The 21,831-nt window shown below is 36.4% G+C and overlaps 2 protein-coding genes across 4 annotated transcripts; one reads left to right on the top strand and one right to left on the bottom strand.

Annotated features, from left to right (window-relative positions):
• On the bottom strand, positions 12,624–15,478 carry LOC104701407. 3 transcript variants are annotated; one of them, XM_019227688.1, is made up of 3 exons: positions 15,449–15,478; positions 14,758–15,168; positions 12,624–14,587 (listed from the first exon to the last, which is right to left on the bottom strand). In XM_019227688.1, exon 3 carries the CDS (start codon positions 14,474–14,476, stop codon positions 13,631–13,633), a length of 846 nt encoding a protein of 281 aa, XP_019083233.1. In that variant the 5' UTR covers positions 14,477–14,587; positions 14,758–15,168; positions 15,449–15,478; the 3' UTR covers positions 12,624–13,630. The 3 variants fall into 3 exon arrangements, with proteins under 3 accessions (XP_019083233.1, XP_010415389.1, XP_019083232.1); XM_010417087.2 differs by lacking the exon at positions 15,449–15,478 and having other exon boundaries at positions 14,758–15,429; XM_019227687.1 differs by lacking the exon at positions 15,449–15,478 and having other exon boundaries at positions 14,758–15,426.
• On the top strand, positions 18,371–21,145 carry LOC104704720 (putative two-component response regulator ARR21). Its single transcript, XM_010420757.1, has 8 exons — positions 18,371–18,497; positions 18,794–18,973; positions 19,073–19,531; positions 19,667–19,743; positions 19,995–20,609; positions 20,707–20,820; positions 20,934–20,984; positions 21,092–21,145. The coding sequence occupies exons 1-8, from the start codon at positions 18,371–18,373 to the stop codon at positions 21,143–21,145; spliced, it is 1,677 nt and encodes a 558-aa protein (XP_010419059.1).

Below are 21,831 nucleotides of genomic sequence, written 5' to 3' on the forward strand. Positions count from 1 at the left end.
CCTAGCTCTCGCTAGAGAAACATGATCAAGCATGGCATGAAAAACAAGTTCATTCACGTCAACAAACATCCTAGACAACTAATCTCTTAGGCTAGGAACGTAAGTCTCTGGCACTAGTTGGTCAGACATTTCATCGAACACCTTTGGGTGTAGACATGTCTAATACCTAGCTCCAATTGATCAGAGAGAAACTAGTATTTCTAACTCTAGTCCAGAAGGGATCATACAAATCAAAGCTTAAACACTCTACATCCTAAGATCCTCCACCTAATATATCCCATCCTCAAGAACTACCACACTACTCAGATCCAAAAATCATCATCAAGGATGCAAACCCAGAAAACATTGAAACAAGCATTAGATAGATAAAAATAAGATGAAAAAGTTGTAGAAGAAATCAAATGCAAAAACTCAATGGATTAAAAGATATATGGATACAAAGTCTGAGAACGTTTTTTGGAGGCTAGGTAAAACCTTAAGAACAAAATGAGATAAAAGATAAGATGTCTCCGCAAAGACTTAACAAAACGTATTTATAGTAAAAACATGTAAATTCCTAAAACTTAAAATGACAAGATGAAGAGTCGGTTTGGGAATCTCCTGAAGCGTGTAAGACGGAACGTCTTCTTGACATGTGCGAACGAGTAGTGGCTCGAGTGGGTTATGGTGTTGGCTCGAGTGGTGGAGGGTCGAGTCGACAGGCAGCGGCTCAAGCTGGAGGGTCGAGTCGACGGGCAGCGGCTCGAGCTGGAGGGTCGAGTCGATGGGCAGCGGCTCGAGCTGGAGGGTCGAGTCGACGGGCAGCGGCTCGAGCTGGGTGTATACGCATCCACTAAAACGATGATAAATTTTCAACCATTGGCTTGAAATAAACAGCATTGGAAAGATGACTCAATTATCTACAACTTTGATGAAGACGTCGAAAGCTAAATCCCACTCGAGTGGAACGGCTCGAATGGGTGGCTCGATCGACGGTTCTGGGAGTGTTGTGAGAATGGCTCGAAAGACGGTTTTGGGAGTGTTGTGCAGCGAATGGGTCGAGTGATGCATTCCCGACGTCTCCTAGATACCTGAAATACTCCAAAATACACAATGTATGCAAGGATGATGCAAGAACTACCTAGACATGCAAAGTGTATAGAAAGGACTAGGAAATGATGCAAAACAATGAGTTATCCTAGCTAAATGCATGATAAATATATGCTAAGGAGATACAAAATATAGACATATCAACTCTCCCAAACTTAGTCTTTGCTTGCCCTCAAGCAAAACATCAAGAACAAAGTATGGAAGAGAGGTGTGAAGATGGGGTCTCAGAACCTAAAACATGCTGAATAGAGTAGTTAAAATCAAAGTCCTTGTTCTTAGTTCTATGATGCATGGTGAAGGGACTTTATTTAAAAACATTTTGTTGAAACGATTCTGATCTTTAATCTACACATGCAATCCTATCAATCATTTCCTTTAACATTCATTAACAGAGAACCGTGAATCAAGCTAAACAATGTTATCGAACTCATTTGGCTAGGGTGAAAGGTTAGAGACAAATGTGGTCTCTTTCTCAAGTGGTTCCATCAATACATAAAAAGGTTCTCTCATGAAAAGAGTTGAGCTTAAGAGAAGGCTAAAGGTTAAAACCAACTGATACATACAAGAGCAGTGCCCTGTCTACCCAAAGGTCCACAAGAAAACTCACCCCTAACATTCTAACCCAGAAGTTGGTCCTATCTCGACCTTTCGTCAGCAACAAGATCTCAAACTCTTTACACTTAGTCATAGGAGGAGTTCATTTATTTTCATTTTAGCGGATTGGGAAAACTTTAATATCACTATGGTTCCTTTTCTTTTCTTCTAAGGACTCTAGACACCTTAAGCATTTTTACTTTCTTTTCTTTGTCTAATTTTTTTATTTCATGTCCACAACCAATTACTCTTTTTACTTTGCTCAACCCAAATCCTTTACTAGACTTGTAAACTTTGAAAACACATCCCTCTCCTTAAGACTTTCTACCCTTTACTTTTCTGCACAAATCCATACCCAATACCCAAAATCAAGTTCTCACCTAGTCTTACTAGTCCAGATAACGCGAACTAGAACTACACAGGATCCTATTCTTGTCAGTTAGAACCTAACACTTCCTAACAAGCTCAACTCGGAAAAGGCCTGACACTCAAGAATACAATTGGCTTTAAAGAACGGTTGGTTAATTAAGCGTGCGGGGAACTGTTCCAAAAATGGGAATCAGCTACTTGGATTGACAAGGGTGGTAAAAATGTGAAAGACAATCCAAATATGTATATGGTATCCATGAGTTCAACTTCAATGCATAACAAGATAATTGCAAGTCATGATTAGGTTCAGATAGATAGGGAATGCTGTCAATTCAAAACATGCACTAAAATGTAATTTCAAGTTCAATCAACAAGCATCAAATAACTAATAACAAGGGCCTTGATCCTATCCTATTGAATTCAGCATTCTACCAAGGTTACAATCATCATCAACCCTTATGCTAAATGCAACAATCCTATATGAATAACACTAGTTGGGCATTTGTGACTTGCATGCACCAACTTGAGTGAGAGTATAGGGCCATATATTCTGTGTATATTGCATATTAACATATTTGAGATAACTTGTAGAAGAATAGACAATTGTATAATTTTATTATTTAGTTTTACTTGAGCGATCTTAGCTAATTCCTAAGTAATAAGAAAGAGAGAGAAAAATTTTCTTCTACATAGCGTTTCCTATTTTTACAATTGATCATCATAAGGAGACTATATAAGTACCATGAAGGTGTCGCCTATGTTCACCACGAAAGCATGTGGGTTAGGGGGGATAGATTTCCATTTGTTGTCGACGAAATCTTGAAGACCACCAACTTGGTCTTGATGAAGTATGGTTAGAGATGTTGGATCGCAATGGGGTCCTGTCCCTAGTGCTCTTCGTGTTGCTAATTGTCAAACAGTACTACCCCAAACACATGCAACTTCTCCATCTGGTGTAAGTGTAACTGATCTTCTCTTTTTTACGATATGTTAAGAACAAATGTACGAAGCGATCTTAGCTAATTGATCAGCAAGATAAAACAAATATTCTTTTTGGTAATAATATATTTTCTTGATAATTTTGTTCATTTTTGTTTTAGTTGTAGTCATTGCGTCATTGTTTGACTTTTTAAAGCGTAAAAAAATCTTGTATTTAATATACAAAGATGCAAATTTTATATGTTTTATCAACAATTAAATACGCTATTTAATTAATGGTTGTATTAAGGTTGGCATTGTGAAGCATATTGAGATACCGGAAAGATTAACCTTATCCAATCTTCTCACTGCCACACTCCACTCCTTTTTTTCCAAAATGGACAAGCCAATTTGCCTTTTTACGCAACAAAAATATAATATTAATAGATTTTGTTTTACAACTTTAGGAGGAAATTGTTGGAAATTGTACCGGTTTATAACGATTTATAAAACTAGTCACAAATTCTATTGCCAGGATTCATGTAAATATTGAATCAAATTCGCAGCGGAAGATGAACTAAAATAAACTAAGGTTGTAAAGCACTTCAACCGTTGTGCCTCTTCTGGTATCCACACGCACACAAACTGGATTGAACGGGATGCTAGTGCCGTAGAGATCAAATCTCGATCGAGACAAACACTTTTGTCTTAGGTTAGGTTTCGGCGAGAATCTTAGTCATATCTAATTAAACGCAAACGTCATTATATATATTGATGGATGCTAACCTAACTCGTTTAGGTTTGCTAATGGGCCAAGCCCAATTCTCACTTACGTGCACGTTTATAAACATACATATATATATATATATCAAATATAGATATGTATTATATTAACATATTTTATAACTGCACATATATAAATATATATATGTATATCTCATATAACATATATATATATATTATATCAAACCCAATATTGCATTAATCCAGTCTGCTTAGGTGTGTGACCCTGTAAGATCGAATAATATTAATAATGAACTTCTAAAATCATTGATTATAAGAGGTTTCTAGCAAAACGTTATAATCGTCTAATATTATACGATTTTCAAACCTTTGACTATACAAGAGTAAGTACAAGTGATTTCAGGACATTCCCAACTGAAATGTATTTGGATATTTGGATAATGTTTGTACAGGGCAAGGCACTTATGGTATATAAAAATGATGGAGTGCCTTGACTTCTTCATTTTATACACTAACACTACTAACTCTACTAGTAGTCTAGTTACAAGTCCCTTTGGGATCCACTCAGGCACTTCGTTACAAAAGTGTCCATATCTCTAACACATAATATCATGTTCTGTGTTGGTGCTTACCAATGAACTATAGCGTGTTATGTCGGATTCGACAAATAGATAGCGTCACTTTAAGAGGGAAAGTGACATTATTGAGGGATTTTTAAACCCTAAATTTAGTAGTCGTCCACAATATGTCTTTCACTCTTTCCTATTGACGTCTAATCCAACAGCTGACTTTTGGTTTATCGGTGAAATTGCTGTTGACTCAAAATTCCAACGCAAATTTTGGTTGGAAAGAAATGTTTAACGTGACAACCGTATATTGATGATGGACGACACTAACTTTTTGAACTGGTGAGTTTTCATTGTCTAATTGAAAAAGTAATAAGAAAATAATTCATCGATGCACTTTTTTTGTTTTGTTTTGTTTTGCATATACACCACTAACAAAATGATGCATCGTAATTCAAATTAGTGACTGAGTTTGAGTCGAACCATTAGCAACTAATACGTCGAACTGTCGATGCTTTAACGATATATTACATATACGACATATGTTTTTCCTGTTTACAGAATTATACAGATTATATAAAAAAAACTAAAAAAAAAAATCTTTTTCTTTTCAAAATTAAAAAAAAAAAACTAAATATATATAAAATTATATTTGTGTCGTAATTTACTCAAATCGTGTAGGTTGACTTATCCTACAGGATTGCGCGACAAAATCATAGGAGTAGTCCTTTATATGGCGACGTTCAGAATCGAAAGGGGTGGGATAGTTAGACAAAGTACATTGAGTTTATTCGATTATCTTACTAGCCTAAATCATACTTTAGGCCCAATATATACTGGTCTAATGCCCAAAAAGACAAAAAGATTTGAATGTAAAGTTGACCCATGCTATAATTAAACTAAATGAGTAATTATATATATAATATAGAAACAATGTAGAAAATGATTTAATTATAGTATAGGAGATTTTAGCAAGATTCATTGAAGTTTCTTATACATGTATGTATAATCTACAAACATGTATCAATTCATCATAACATTAAGGTCTTAAGGTTATATAATACATATGGTGCTTCTCAATTAATAATATGGGATTTAGTGACATAGTCAGTAAACATATATTTTTATTTAAAAAAATTACGATCACATATGTTTATCAAACAATTTTTTTTTGACATATACATTTCAATCAACTCATAAGATGTTCATAAATCATCATTGTAAATATTTTCCACAATGAGTTATTTTAAATGTAATGTTGTTTGGTTAAATGTTTAAAAAGATATTCGTTCATAGTGAAAATTCCAAACTTTACCATCCATCAACTTTGTGAGGATAAGAAATACACATGTGAGATTCAAACTAAAATATGAAAATAGTTACATTTCTTTTATTTCACTTTTACCTATCAAAAGCTGTGTAATGAATTGTTGAACTTCAGTTTCATAATTGTTTTTTTTTTTTAAATTAATGTAAAAAATTAATAATTTGGAATAAGATATGCATAACATACTATATATTTTAAAACTATTAACAAGACAATGCTATAAAACCATTTATAAATATCTGTAAAAAATAAGAAAAATCTTCTAAGGGCATGTTTATAGGGAGATCAGTTTAGGGTGTTCTTAGAGTATAAATATTGTAAAAATAATGTAAGATCAGTAATTAAGAACTTTTGTTAGGAAGTTAGTTATTGGGAGAACATGTGTAAATTTAATAATATAATATTCTTAAACATATTACAATTATAATAATTTAGAAAATAACATTTTAATCGCAAACTCAAAAAACTTTAACTAAAATTCAAAATACAATACCAAATTTTTATGAAAAAAAAACATTTTAAATAATTTTTTTTTTAGCTGGATCACTTGATCCTTGAGCTGGATCACTTCGTCCTTGAGCTGGATCACTTGGTCCTTGAGCTGGATCACTAAAAGCTTGAGCTGGATCACTTGGTCGTTGGGTTCAGCTTCATGGTTCGACAGACTAGGTAGTGGTTCAGCTTCACGGTTCGACAGACTAGGTAGTGGTTCAGCTTCACGGTTCGACAGACTAGGTAGTGGTCCAATCTCGGTTGATGGTTGTGGTTGATAGTAACAGGTCTCAGCCTCCTCTTCTGAATCGGAACTATAGTCTAATGGGTTGTTTATGCCATTGTCATATTCAGAGAACATGTCTTCTTCAACCTGAAACCAAAACATATATTTAAGTATCCGAAAACACATAGAAAAGTATAACATAAACTAGAGTTAAAACATAAACATAACCCGATTCATTAAAAACATAACCAGACCATATCCTTCTCTCCCTACGTTGTTCTGCTGTCTCTTCTGTTTGACTAGGTGGTTAACTCGGCTGTGAACTAGTTTGTGAACTAAAAGATGGGATTTGAGACTGACTATTAGGAGTATTATTCGATTCCATAGCAAGAAGATTTAAAACGGAAGAAGGTGAGGAAGAGAGATTATTGGAAAGTTCTTAGAGATTGGTAAGAAAGAAGGAAATAAGATTGGTTAATATAGAGAAGTTAAGAAGATCATTAAATTCAAAGTTTAGTGTTGGTAGAGAATTTTAATTCTATATAACCATTACCTACTTCAGTCAAATCAGAAGTAAATAAAGGTCATTTAGTGTTTTAGATAATAAACAAACCAAAAAAGTTTGGTTTCGTTAAAGCATAGAACTCACTTTACAACTATAGTCTACACTATCACAACTAAACAACCAACATATACCATCGCAATCACCATCACAATAACCAAGCAAACAACATTTTAAAAGCAACTACAATCACTTAAAATCTGTGAATAACCAGTTACTACACAACTACACAAACCACTCAAACATATTATACAATAGACAAACCAATCAACCATCCCATACCATCACAACTAAAGTTCAGTTTCGTTAATACCATGCGTTAAACCAACCTAGACCGTCGCATACACCATCACAATAACCAAGAAAACAATACTTTACAAGCAACTACTCAAACATATTATACAATAGACCGATCTATCTTTAAGTGATTCAAACCATTAGACTATAGTATTACATATAATGAGTTTAGACTATGGTCGAACATTGCATTACATATAGTGACTTTGACTTACCTTTTACTTTCGAGTAAGGAATGTTGTTGATGGTGGTCGGTTTAATTTGCCCTGCTTAACCTCACCTACATGCCTCATAAACAAACCAAAATCGATTAATGTTGATTTTCAATACACCACACGCAATGAGATTAGGTTTATAACACACAAAATCGAAACCCTATAATGAATGAGTGTTGCCTATCGAAACCGAAACCCTAAATCGAAACCTAATCGAAACACTAAATCGAAACCTAATCCAAACCCTAAATCAAATTTTTCCCAAAATCGAAACCCTAAATCAATTTTTTCCCCAAAATCGAAACCCTAAATCGAAACCCTAAATCAATTTTCCCCAAAATCGAAACCCTAAATCGAAACCTAATTTAGAGATGAGATTAGGTTTATATCGCCAGAGATTACCTTGTCTATAAAGCCGACGAGACAGAGGAGACAGAGAAGACGACGAGATCTTGAGCTTAGCGAGACAGAGGAGATCTCTTGACTTCACGAGACAGAGGAGACGACGAGAATCAGTGGACACGAGGAAACGAGGAGACGAGGAGACGAGGAGATCGGTTGACTTGGTGTTTCAATGGCCGGAATACACACCGGAAACCGTGAAGACGGTGATGAGAACACAAATCTCTCGCCGTTTCGCCGTTTCGCCGTTTGCGAGAGAAGAAGAAAAACAAAACTTTCGAGACTGAACAAAATGAAAAATGAAACGAAGCTTCGGTTGGAAAATAATTCTTCCCAATCAGAGAGAGACACGTCACACAAGATCAGGCCCAAAAACAGATCTTGAATAAGATCAATAAGGCTGATCTTAAGTCCACTATTCAATTTTTTCATTTTTAAAGGGCCTAAGAACACCCCTTTTGATGCCCCGATAAATATGGCCTAATATACTAATAGTTATCTTTTTTTTCATGGGATTATTTTATTTTTCTTTTCCTTTAGAAACAAGAATCCAATAAAGAAAATTTAGAAAATTAATGTTCACTTTATTTTGGCCTAATTACAAAACCACATCTATACATACTTTAATTTTTTTTTTGTCAACAATAGATTAGCTCAGATGAGCCAATGCGAAGGAAAATTATTTACATACAAAACATTATGCGGAGATGTGCGTGCACAGCGTGCCAGAAGATCCGCTTTTACATTTGCATTTCTAGGAATAAAAGATAAGAAAAAAGAAGAGAACTCCTCCATGTCCATCTTGATATTATCAAGATACATCGAGAACGCCGGCCAGTCGTGTGGCAAAAACACCATCTTCACCAAATCAGCGCAGTCTGAGTAGAACGCCACATCACGGTAATAATGTCCGATCATGCAACGCATCGCCCAAATGAAAGTTTCGACTTCAGCGTGTAAGGGGGTAAGACTTCGTCGAAAGTTAGTAGCTCCCATACTTGGCGTCGGATCCTGAGACTGGGTACAAAACCATCCAGCTCCTGCGAAAAGATCTCCTGACTTCCAAGAGCCATCAACGAAACAACGATAGCCTGAAAAGAACATGGAAAGGGAAGTGTTTTGCCCCCGTAAACGAGAGTCTGCAACCGTTGGCTGGACAGTTGAAACCACAGCTTCACCCTCCTCCTGAGCCTGCTGCCAGGACAAAGCCTCACCTTCAGCTACCCGAACGACCTCCTCTGGCCGCTCCGTGATATTTTCAAAAACCTTTGCATTACGCGCTTTCCATAAATACCACAAAATCCACGGGAAAGCCGACACATGGGATCTCGGGCTTTTGGGATCCAAGAAATGATCCATATTAGCATAAACAGACTCCACCGGAAAACAATGTGATCCTACCGGTACCTGAGATAAAGCCCACACCTGACGCGCTGGTGGACAAAGAAACAGAGCATGATTAACTGTTTCCTCCTCCGCACCACAACGTGAACAGCCCAAATCACACGCGATACCACGCCGCCGCAAGTTTCGTGAAACCAGAATACACCCAGACAATGCTTGCCACATAAAGTGGTGGAGTTTTTGGTGGGCAACGAACCTTCCAAACACTAGCTAGGAGAGAGGTTATCTCTGGCCCGTCACCAAGCGCCTTAAAAGGCCCGGAGATCGTCATACGTGCCGCATGATAACCAGATTTAACCATATACCTCCCATTCTTCGTAAAATGCCAACCAAGAGAATCCTCCTTTGGACAACTACCTAAAGGTAAAGCTCCTATCAACGCAATATCAACTGGATCAAAGTGCTCAGAAAGGACATCCATCCGCCACGAATTTGTTTGACAATCAATTAAGTGTGAAATTTTAAGAGAAGGGTCCTTAAACGGGCCTTTACTGAGAGCTGGTCTCGGGGATTGAGCTGGTATCCAGGGGTCAGTCCATATAGAAATGGACTCTCCTGATCCAACCCTTTTAAGAAGTCCTTTATGTACCAGAGAGCGAGCTAAAACAATACTCCTCCACCCGTAAGAAGAAGAGTAAGAACGAATCGGTTCCATGGGATCCGAATTCCTATAATACCTACCTTTAAAAAACCCTGGCAAACAAAGAATCAAGATAATCAATTAGCCTCCATAGTTGTTTTGCCAACAAAGCCGAATTAAAATCATCAACATTCTGAAATCCTAATCCGCCCAGTTGTTTGCTACAACATAGTTTCTCCCAAGCTAACCAATGCATACCACCAATCCTACCATCCGAACTCCACCAAATATTCGCCACAACACTGGTGAGTTTGGATGTAATTGTCTTTGGTAGCCGAAAACAACACATCACAAACGTCGGGACCGCAGTAGTGATAGATTTGATCATCACCTCCTTTTCCCCCTTTAGAAAGCAGTTTCGCCGACCAACCAGTCGTACGTCCCTGCAGTCTTTCCCGGACAAACGAAAAGACCTTCGTTTTAGACCCTCCTAAACTCTCAAGCAACCCTAGGTAGGAGCCCATGCCACCCAGATTTGTTATGCCAAGAATCCCTTGGATCTCCAGTTTTGTATCTTCCGCAACCTTATGACCAAACTAAATAGAAGATTTTGCAAAATTTATTTGCTGACCCGAGGCAGCCTCATATTTCCGTAAAATACTCAAAATGACCTCACATTTTTCTTTGGCGACCTTACAAAAGAATAGACTATCATCCGCAAATAAAAGATGTGTGATTGGCGGGCATTGATTCGCCACCTTGATGGATTAGTCCGTAAACCGTGGAACATTTCCTGAGCAATCAGAATGTTATCTGAAATGAGACGGCCAGAAACAAAAGCCGATTGAGTTTCCGAAATAAGCCCTGATAAAATCTTCTTAAGCCGTTGACACATGATCTTAGAAATAATTTTATACCCCACATTACACAAACTAATTGGGCGCAGCTCCGTCATTCGGGTTGGCTTTGCCACCTTCGGAATGAGACAAATGTGCGTAGTATTTAAGCCTCTATCAAACAGTCCCTCCTCAAAAAAACCATTAACCAGCGAGACAAGGTCTCCTTTAACAACCTGCCACGCCTTTTGGTAAAACAAAGCGGTCATCCCGTCCGGGCCAGGAGCCTTATCCGGATGCATCATAAGTAGAGCCTGCGCGTACCTCTGTCTCTATAACCGGGGCCGTTAACTGCGTATTGACCTCATCTGTAATAACTGTGCGTACCTCACATAAGACCTCATCAAAATTTGTCGGGTGCAATGTTGTAAGCAAATCGGCAAAGTATGACACTGCAGTATTGCAGATATCAACATCCTCCATAGACCAAACCTCGTTCTTATCATTAAGACATGTAATCCGATTGCAGGCCCGTCGCTGCTTAGTCAGGGCATGAAAATACTTAGAGTTCTGATCCCCCACCCGCATCCATCTATTACGACTCTTCAAATACCAATATACCTCTTCATCTCTATAGGCTTCCCACAATCGGGCATTTAAATCGGAGATTACCGAAAGTGGAGTTGTGTCATCGGCCTGAGCCACGGCCAGCTGGATCTTTAGAGCCTCAATTGTATCTCGACCAAAAGGAACTTGTTCTTTATGCCATCGAGAAATAGCCCGTCGACAATTTACAATTTTATCTAAAAAAGTGGGTGAACTCTGAGTGTGTCCCCCATCCCAACCCGCCGAGATCGCCTCCATCAGACCGTCCTTCCCAATCCACCGGCGGTCAAACAAAAAGCTTCGTTTTCCCCGCGGCCTTTTTGCCCTTATATTAATCACAATGGGCTTGTGATCAGAGGCAATCATAGGTAAATATTCTAGAACCGTATCAGGAAATAATTCATGCCAATCCTCATTACCAAGAGCCCTATCCCACCGACAACGAATAGGTTTTTTATCCCGCCAAGACAAACAATCTCCAAGATAGGGAAATTCCAAAAAACCACAATCTTGAATCATCCCATTAAAAGAAAGAAACGAAGAGGCATGACGAAGCTTGCCTCCTCTTTTTTCATGGTTACTAGTTAGCTCATTGAAATCACCTACAGCAAACCAAGGTGATGACCGAGACACACCAATCCGCAGTAACCGCTCCCACACCATGTCACGGTTCTTCGATACAGGATCACCATAAACGAACGTTAAATAAATGATCCGTCCTTTATAAACCGCTTCAATATCAATTAATCGATTAGACTTGAATAAAATAAAGACATTAAAATCTTCCTGATTATAAAAAAGTGTCAAACCGCCACTACAACCAATAGGGTCAATTGTGGTTAAATTTTTGTACCCAAAATGCCCTACATATTTTTCCAAAACAATAGGAGGTTGTTTTGTTTCCATCAAGAATAAAAAATCAGACCGATATTTATGCCATAAATCCCGAAGATTACCAATAATTGCCTTATTATTCAGGCGTTGACAGTTCCAAATAATAATATTCATAAATAAAAATCCAATTTTTGTGGTAAAAACCACATAAGTCTACCCGCCCCGTCCCAAACCACGGACGAGTAAACAGATTTAAGGACTCAGAAAAAACCACAAATCCGGCCCAAAACTGAGAGTAACCAAGAAAAACCGAGGACTGTAAAAAAAACCAAAACCCACAACACCAACTTGGTCCAAATATTGTGAGTCCACTATACCAAAAGTCAAACGGTAGCCTGAAAACCTGCTGTAAAAGTCTGCAAAAATGTAACACCACCCAAGATACGAATAATCCCGTGTCATAACAAGACATAACAACCCAAAGACAAGGACCAAGTAACCACATGAACTAAACCGATGCTGAAACAAAACCTGTGGCCAACAAGAATAAACCGCAGAATAATAAAGAGGAAGCCAGCAAGGTTTTATTAATGTCCTTATAAAAAGGTTACAACCGTAAGAAAACAAACCAAACCTAAAATACCCACACAAGGGAATCAACAGCAAGAAACAAAAGCAGACCAATGGAGCACCCATTGTGGTGTTATTCAATACAAGAGAATGAAAAAACACTAAAAAAAACCAACAAGGACCAGAACAAAGTCTTATTACAGAATAAACTCCAGAAACGAGTGAGATGAACCGAAACCACCTCCCCTTGCCAGCTCGTACAGACGCTTAACATCAACTACCCAAATTAGTTGGAGGCTTCCCTCCTTGGTTGGGACCTGCGTTCCCTTGCATTCCCACTCCCGTAGTTGAGACCGAGGTACCAAACTTCTTGCGCGGCGAGGCTAAGGTGTACAGATTCCGTTTTTTAGTGCTTGCACCAGGTAAGATCCCTTTGTTCTTGACCAACTTAGACCGAGATGGTAGAACCCCATCCTTGGCTGCGAATCTCTGCACAATATCCGTAGTGTCACCCTCCACAGCAACAGAACCAGCTTCCCCTTGCAAATCTTGAACTTGGGAAGCGCCTGAACCACAATCCTTGGTTACAAAAGTCACCTCCTCTTCAGCTAAGGAGGAGTTTTCCTCAGAGGATAACTCAGGTACGATCCCGTGCTCCTCCAAAATAGGGGCCATACCCCCTAACTCTCGTGTATCAGGAAGAGGAAACTCCTGATCCAGCAGATCACTCAAAGCAGCAGAGAAGAGATCCTCCTGCTGGTCCTGAACCATGACCCCACGAGTGGTGACATTCTGGTTTTCAGAAGCAGGAAAAAGATTCTTACACACCCGTTTGTCCTCACCAGATAAAGAAAGAACCTCTGTAGTCGAAGGAAGGGCACCCTGAACCATAGACTGAGCAAGTGGAGCGACAATCTCCTCCGTAGCAGAACCCAAGAAAGCATCAAGCATCGTTTGCTCTGTAACTGAAAGATGAATCCCCACGTCCCCATCAGTACCCTAAGATGGACCAACTCCCGCACCAGCAACCGGGACAGTAGAACCAGCCATCGAAACCTGTTGTGCGACCTGTTCCTTAGGGTGAAATTCCCTACGTCCCCTTTTTGATTTGTGCCCAAACCCCTGTTTGTGACGATAAATGTCAGCCTGAACACCTCCTGCACCCTGTCCACTTCCTGCAGCAGAGCCCTGAGGAGGAGCCCCCGACCGAGCCCCACGCGCACCTGAACCAGGACCAGGATTAGAACCACTAGCAACTGCTCCCTTATAGCTTTGAAGCTTATCCTCGGGACGAGGATCAGGTCCACTAGCCTGTAGTTGTTTCCCAGTATTACCAAACAAAAGGCAACGGGATACATCATGGCACAAACTAGAGCACCGTCGACAATAACCATATAACCTCTCATACCTCAGAGTCACCGACGTTTCTTCACCACTATGAAACTCGACAGAAGCTTCAAACACCAATGGTTTAAAACCATCAAACAAGACCTGAACCCGACCATTATCAATATCAACCTCCACAACCTCCCCCAAGTCAGAACCAATGCTACGGAAAGTCTCATCAGCCCAAAAATGAAGCGGCACTCCCATAATACGCACCCAAAATTTAATGAGGTAAGGATACCTGTGATCCACCACTGGCTCCCACCTAACCAGGGAAAGCATCCAATGATCAAAATGATGAGGTTCCATTTTCAAAACCTCCAGGATATCTTCTTCTTGATCAAAATCAAAATGAAAACGCCCCATTCCCAGATCCGCACCCACGACCCTCTCTTCAATCTTCCAAATTTTTGGCAACATGAACAGCAGAGCCTTCATGTCCTGCATCGCAGGATTCATACAACGACCAATGAGGGTCTTAGCATACCCTTCGATTAGCGCAGAGTTATCGAACCGTGGAACCTTGATCTTGAGCTTACCACCAGACCCCGACAACTTCTCAGAAGACACCTGAGAAGCCAATAAACCGCTTTGAGCCATAATATCCAAGGGAAGCAAAGGATAAAGACAGAGAGAATCGAAAATCCTAAAGCCCCGAGACCACTTAGTGTTAGACCAGAAAAGTTTGAGAAAAGGAACAAGAATACACAAAGAAGTGTGTGTGAGAACCAAATACGAACCTTGAAACCCTTTTATAACCAGTTCCGAACATCTCAATCGTATCGACCCTTAAAACGACGATCACGAAAGTAATCCGCAATTACCCGAACGATGATTTCGTGATTGACCATCTGAACTCGAGCTCCAATCGTAACCAGATAAAGGAAACTTGTAACACCAAAGAATCCCCCAGCAACTCAGCCCCAACCTCCGTAATCACAGCCGAAAACCTCCATATCAATCGAAACAAATCCGATAGGGACAAACCGTAATCAACACCGGAAGAAATCCAAACGAAAGATCCGCGTTCAAAGATTCGCTCCCCTTCTTTCCCTCTCCATCGGAACACCAAGAAAATCCCATCGAAATTCCAAGATCCCCAACACGGGGAAACTCAGATTCGTTACCGAGAAACCGAAATCAGGGGAATCCTGAAAGGATAAACCAGAGAGAACCAACCAGAATCTCAAGGTGAGATTCGCCATTACTAGTCCTTACCGCAATCGGAGACCAAATCAGAACCCTAACATTGCATCGAGAGAGAGAGATATTTCTCGAGAGCGTTTTAAGTTTTTTTTAGAAAACACTTTAATTTTTCCATAATCAAAAATTTCTTCTAATAACAGACCACTTTAGATTCCCATTAATTCAATTGGCAAAATCATTAATAGCAATTTAAAAGAAAATCAATCGTCTTGCATGCAACCGTACCTTTCTGTAACATACATATTAATTGGATTCTCTTCACTTATTTTATTGTACTAGTTTCCTTAACTGACATTTTTCCAAATCACCTTTCACACTAAACAGACGACTTTTTTTTTTGACAAGCAGACGTTAAAAAAAAGCAGCTGATTAGATTTGACTTTTGAATTTTGATTACAAAGGAAATGTAACAGACATCACTAAAAAATAACTAAGAATCAGTTACAAAATTTTCACACTTTATATTATATATAAAAAAGAGTTTTGAGAATAAAAAGATAGCAGTGATTTTATACATTGTACATACAATAAATTCTAACAAGAAACTAGTTATATGATCTTTATAATAATATCATTTCAAAACCTGTTTTCAACAAATACTGCCATTATGTTAAAATATGAAAAAGTTAAACTATTAAATATTACTTCCTCCATTTCATAATATAAGATGTTTTAGAGGAGATTTTTATTTTATAATATATGATGTTTTCAAATTTTATGCAATTTTTAGATTAATTTAATATTTTATATTATGCAGTATTGTTTCTGATTGGTTGAACATTTTAAAAGTAAACTCTTATTAATCAGCTTGCTTTTAGTTAAAACATCCTATCTTTTGAGACAGAGGGAGTATAATTGAAAATATTATATTATGGATATGCGTATTTGATAACTATAATTCCCACTTTCGAACAAAAAATATTGTTTTAGAAATTTAATTGTTATGTTAAAACTAAACTAATAATTTGAATGTAGAAAAATGCTAAAATGTAACAGATGCATTACCGATCTTTTATATTTTAAAGTTTGACTTGGTATACTATCGACGAAATATCGTTTATACTAAATAAATAACTATTTACAAATAACACAACATAAATTAAAGTGTCCCAAATGTGACAAAAGTTCAGATATGATGTTGTCGTTTTTATTAATCATAATGATTGAAATTATTTAATAATATTTAAGTATAGTCAACGTTTTTAACACGCGTAATCTTCATATTATATGATAAATTTTAAATATCCAATATATATATATATATATTACATAATATTTTCATATATATAATTTTATTATTTGCTAAGTTAGTAATAGAAAATATAAAGTAAGGGTCATAATTTTTTATCAAATAAGTAAATATTAAAATGCAAATGTAATCTTTTAGTAAAATAATTAAACTTATTTGATGTGTGCACCCCCTAATTCAATGTAATAAGTAATTGAGATCATGTTTTGTATTCGACATTCACTGACAGTAACATTTTTATGGATTCTTATTTTTGATTAAAAATGTGAAGTTAAAAACCTTCCAACAGTTTAGAATTAACTTCGATACCGAGAATTTTGTATCTAGACTTAATCTTTAATTGATCTTAAATAGTTTTTGACAAACATAACCAATCTCTGTTTAAAAACACAATATAGGATACAAAAATAGCAAATACATATAGTTATGAAAAAATAGTTTAGTGATTGTAAAATTTATTTCGAGATTAGTGGATTAGGTTCAAGTCATTCTGATGTGATTTTAATCATAGTTAGTCATAATACACAGCTAAATTGTAAAAATATCTGACTGTTCCAAGAAACATAGAGACTAATTTGGGTTTTGGTGTGAGATTGGGCAACAAAGTACCCCAAATCTTAATTGTGAATGCCAAATGCTATTTTTTATACAAAACAGAAACTTCGAATAAAATTGTGTACTCTTCTACATTATGTAGTAAAATAAGTTTTTGGTTACACAGTTTTCAACTACATCAATTTTTCATTGGCTTAACTTTATACAAATCAAAGTTCATATTGAACTCATAATAAAATTTTATACTTCATTTTGGAATTTATACATACAATATTCTAATATCCTCCCTTTATAGCACAAATCCAACAAAGATGTACGAAATCTATATGAAAATCAATCCTAAAAAAGAAACAAAAGATCTGGAGAAATATTTAAAATTCAGAATACATTTTTATAAAAAAAAAATTGTATCTATAATAAATTTATTGGTTAATAGCATTAATTTTTTCTTACTTAGCCTAGATTTTTTACATTAATTAGCACACGGTAATATTTTGTTGTATCTATCTTTTCTATTTTTTCTCAACTTTTCTTAATTTTCAATATTATTATTAAAATAGTAAATAAAATTAAGTTTTGATTTATCATATATTATTATTATTTATTTCTAAAAACAATACTTTTATATACACCAGTATACTTTTGCCAAATGTTGCATTTTTGTGTCTACTTTACACGCCTTTATATATTGAGCTTTGTGTAACCTAAATAGTTCATACAGACTTGATAGAAAAGAAAAAAAAAAAAAAAAAAAGGAGNCTTAACTTTATACAAATCAAAGTTCATATTGAACTCATAATAAAATTTTATACTTCATTTTGGAATTTATACATACAATATTCTAATATCCTCCCTTTATAGCACAAATCCAACAAAGATGTACGAAATCTATATGAAAATCAATCCTAAAAAAGAAACAAAAGATCTGGAGAAATATTTAAAATTCAGAATACATTTTTATAAAAAAAAAATTGTATCTATAATAAATTTATTGGTTAATAGCATTAATTTTTTCTTACTTAGCCTAGATTTTTTACATTAATTAGCACACGGTAATATTTTGTTGTATCTATCTTTTCTATTTTTTCTCAACTTTTCTTAATTTTCAATATTATTATTAAAATAGTAAATAAAATTAAGTTTTGATTTATCATATATTATTATTATTTATTTCTAAAAACAATACTTTTATATACACCAGTATACTTTTGCCAAATGTTGCATTTTTGTGTCTACTTTACACGCCTTTATATATTGAGCTTTGTGTAACCTAAATAGTTCATACAGACTTGATAGAAAAGAAAAAAAAAAAAAAAAAAAGGAGAAAAACAAGGATTAGTAGAATGACTTTTGCTGAATCTCTCCCCAACAAAAGCTCTGACTTGAGAATCAACGTTCTGGTTGTGGACGATGATCCTTTTTCCTGTGGTGCTATTTCACAAATGCTTGTACAGTACTCAAGATACAGAGGTGAGATTCTTATTATATATCATATATGATATGTTTAGTNAAAAAATTGTATCTATAATAAATTTATTGGTTAATAGCATTAATTTTTTCTTACTTAGCCTAGATTTNTATTTAGATTTTTCTTTCTACTACATTTTAGCATGATATACATATTTTTCGAGAAACAACTAGAATGATTTTTTTCTTTTCTTGTTAAACAAATCATCCAGATTCGAATTCCAATTACATGCACACATCTAAAAATTTTGAAATTATATTTTAGCTTATGAAATTTTATTTTGGTTAAATGATTTAAGATCCATCGGTTATAGAGATCACAGTTATAGCTGAAGAAGACCCGACGAAAGCATTGGCTATTCTAAAACATCAACGAAACAATATCGATCTCATAATCACAGATTATAACATGCTTAGCATGAACGGTCTACAACTCAAAAGACGAATCACTGAGGAAATTGGAAATTTACCTGTCATTGGTATATATATTTTTCTTTACAACTTCAATCAAAGAATAATATTTTTTTCGTTCTACTTTGTAAGATATATTTAACCTTACATTTCTTTGAAAATAAAAGTTGTGTCAGCGGACGCCAACAAGGAGCAGGAGAGTTTATCTTGTGGAGCGATGGGGTTCCTTCCAAAACCCATACATGCAACTGACCTACCAAAGATTTACCAACTTGCTTTAACCTACAAGAGGAACGGTAAGTCAACATTAGGGACTGAGCCCAACCACAAGGCCAATGACACAGGTGTTAGTGTCCCCCAGCAAATCAAGATGCTTCCTGAACAAGCTAATGTCTTGAAGACCAGGAAGAAGTACTCATCTAAAGCTGATTCAAGATCCTTGAACAGTACAAACGGAAGTTGTCTAATTAGTACCGATGGTTCAAGAAAAAATCGGAAAAGAAAACCTAACGGTGGTAGTGAGGATGGTGCGTCTCCGTCGCAGCCCTCCAAGAAGCCTAAGGTTTCGTGGACGGATGGTCTCAACGACCTATTCCTACAAGCTATCCAACATATCGGTCTTGATAGTAAGTGTTTTGATTTTTTCTATAAACTTTTGATGATACATCATGATGCACTATTTATTTTGTTACAGTTTAGTTTATGTTATCTATATACACATGCTAACTAATCTTTTATTTTTGTTTACTAATCTTCCAAAGAGGCTGTGCCAAAAAAGATCTTAGCGTTCATGAACGTATCGTACTTGACTAGAGAGAACGTTGCCAGCCATTTACAGGTTTGATATCTCTTTTCAAAAATGTTATAAAATATGGAAAATGTCTAATATATTCACTCGAATCAAACAAAAACTTTACCTCTCTAATTAAGCCCAAAATCTACAAGTTTTGAGTTTATTTGCCGATTAGAACCTATCCTTAGTCAACAGTAAGATCTCGTTACCACTGTTTAACGAAGGTTTAAAACTATAAGATTGTGTATCATTCTGTACTTTTAGTTAACTTAAAATCGTTTGCTACGGTACCGCAGAAATATCGGATATTCTTGAGGAAAGTGGCGGAGCTGTACTTCAACCAATACACACCCTCTACTTCTTGGTACGACACAAGTCTTAACAATAGATCATTCTATTCCAAACCCGGACAAGGCTTTGGACAGTCGAGACTTTTGTCCACCACACGTGAGCCACCCGTCCGTTTCAACCAGATGCCTTACAACTACATGAACCGGTCATCTACATACGAGACGCACCATGTTGGATCTGGATCAAACTTGACGCTGCCCATCCAAAGCAACCTCAGTCTCGCCAACCAACCATCTCAAAACGAGGAAAGAAGAAGCTTTTTTGAACCACCTGTGATGGCGAACAAAATCGGCCAAACATCTCAAGTTCATGGGTTTGGACAACTTGGACCGTCAGCTATTAATAATTTCAAAAATAACATGATGAGTAGCTTTGGAAGTTTTACTCCAAATCAACCAGGACTTGTCCACTTCTCGTATGGGATGCAATCGTTCTTAAACAATAACCCTGAGCCAAATCTTGAACTTCCTCAACTGGAAGATCTCAGCGTACACAGTGATTTCCACAAGACTGATGAGCTTCCTTACAATATCAGCAACATTCAATTCGATCACAACAAGGTATTACGAAATCGAATTTGAACATGTTGAAAATCATATGGTGAATACAAATAGTATAGCTTACTGGTCACTTATATATGATTTCGTTGTGAATTAGGGTAATTATAATGGAGAAATCGCCAACACTTTTGCTGCTCCTGCGACGAATCACACTTTTGCCGCTCTGGAGATGAATCCTCCAAGTTCCAACACGAACCCTAATCAGAATCAGGTACCTCTAATTATATCATTCTAATTAAACTATTTCCATGTAACTATGATCATACTTAATATAAACGAACTGATTGTTTAATTCTGTTCTACAACATGGACTCGACTTATTAGGAACACGATGCTAATCCAGATATTAGCGATTGGTTGTTTTCGGATCTGCAGGTAAACAAAATAACTTCGACAAAAATTAAAAGACACTATTTGTATATTATTTGAAGTTTATGAGTCTTAGAAACTTTTTTTTTTGGTTAATAATTTTTTTTATATAGGATTTGGTTGATGAAGACTTCATGAACTCTCTGTTCAACAATGACATGAATTGAAAAGTGTTCTCCAAGCAGATGTTTTCAAAGCGAGGTGAGGAAACAAAACCGGCCATAACTGTCTAGTAGGTTTCTAAACAAATATATTTGTTATAAAAAAAATAGTAGAAGTAATACATGTAATATAGGCGTGCGCGTGTTGGAATTTTATGTCTTTTCAACAAGCTAGAGTTAGATATTAAGAATTTTAGCAAAAAATGTAATATAATTACTATATATTTATATTCGCGTTATAGATAATTGTCATGTGTTTGTGATACATACGATTACATGTTCTTTTTTCTTTTTGGTCAAAAGACAAAAGCTTCATTAAAATAAAAACTCATACAGGAAGGGGAACAACCCCTTTTGCCAAAGCATCGGCTTGTTGATTGTACGATCGAGTGATAAATCTAAAAGAACAGGAATTGAAAGAGAGAGATAGCGACAGCCGACAAGATATCATCAACAATCCCATGAAGCTCCTTATGAGGGATCTTCATATTAATAGCTTTGACTAGGGTTTGCGAGTCAGAAGCAAAAAGAACATCTCTGGAATTCGATGCGATTGCAACTCTTACCGCCGTAAGAGTTTCCTTGGCTTCGGACACCAGCGGAGATGCAGCCACTGGTAATGATGCAGAGCCCTCGAAGACAGTCTCGCCCTGTTGGTTTTTGCAGATCCATCCCAACCCTGCTTGGCCATC

The sequence above is a fragment of the Camelina sativa genome, chromosome 7 (genome assembly GCF_000633955.1).
Source record: "Camelina sativa cultivar DH55 chromosome 7, Cs, whole genome shotgun sequence".
Taxonomy (NCBI): Eukaryota; Viridiplantae; Streptophyta; class Magnoliopsida; order Brassicales; family Brassicaceae; genus Camelina; species Camelina sativa.

Coding starts and splice junctions, on each gene's coding strand:
- LOC104701407 (XM_019227688.1), bottom strand. CDS start 14,476: ATGAATCCTGCGATGCAGGACATGAAGGCTCTGCTGTTCATGTTGCCA.
- LOC104704720 (XM_010420757.1), top strand. CDS start 18,371: ATGACTTTTGCTGAATCTCTCCCCAACAAAAGCTCTGACTTGAGAATC. Junction 19,532..19,666: donor CCAACATATCGGTCTTGATA/GTAAGTGTTTTG, acceptor AATCTTCCAAAG/AGGCTGTGCCAAAAAAGATC. Junction 20,821..20,933: donor CGAACCCTAATCAGAATCAG/GTACCTCTAATT, acceptor TCGACTTATTAG/GAACACGATGCTAATCCAGA.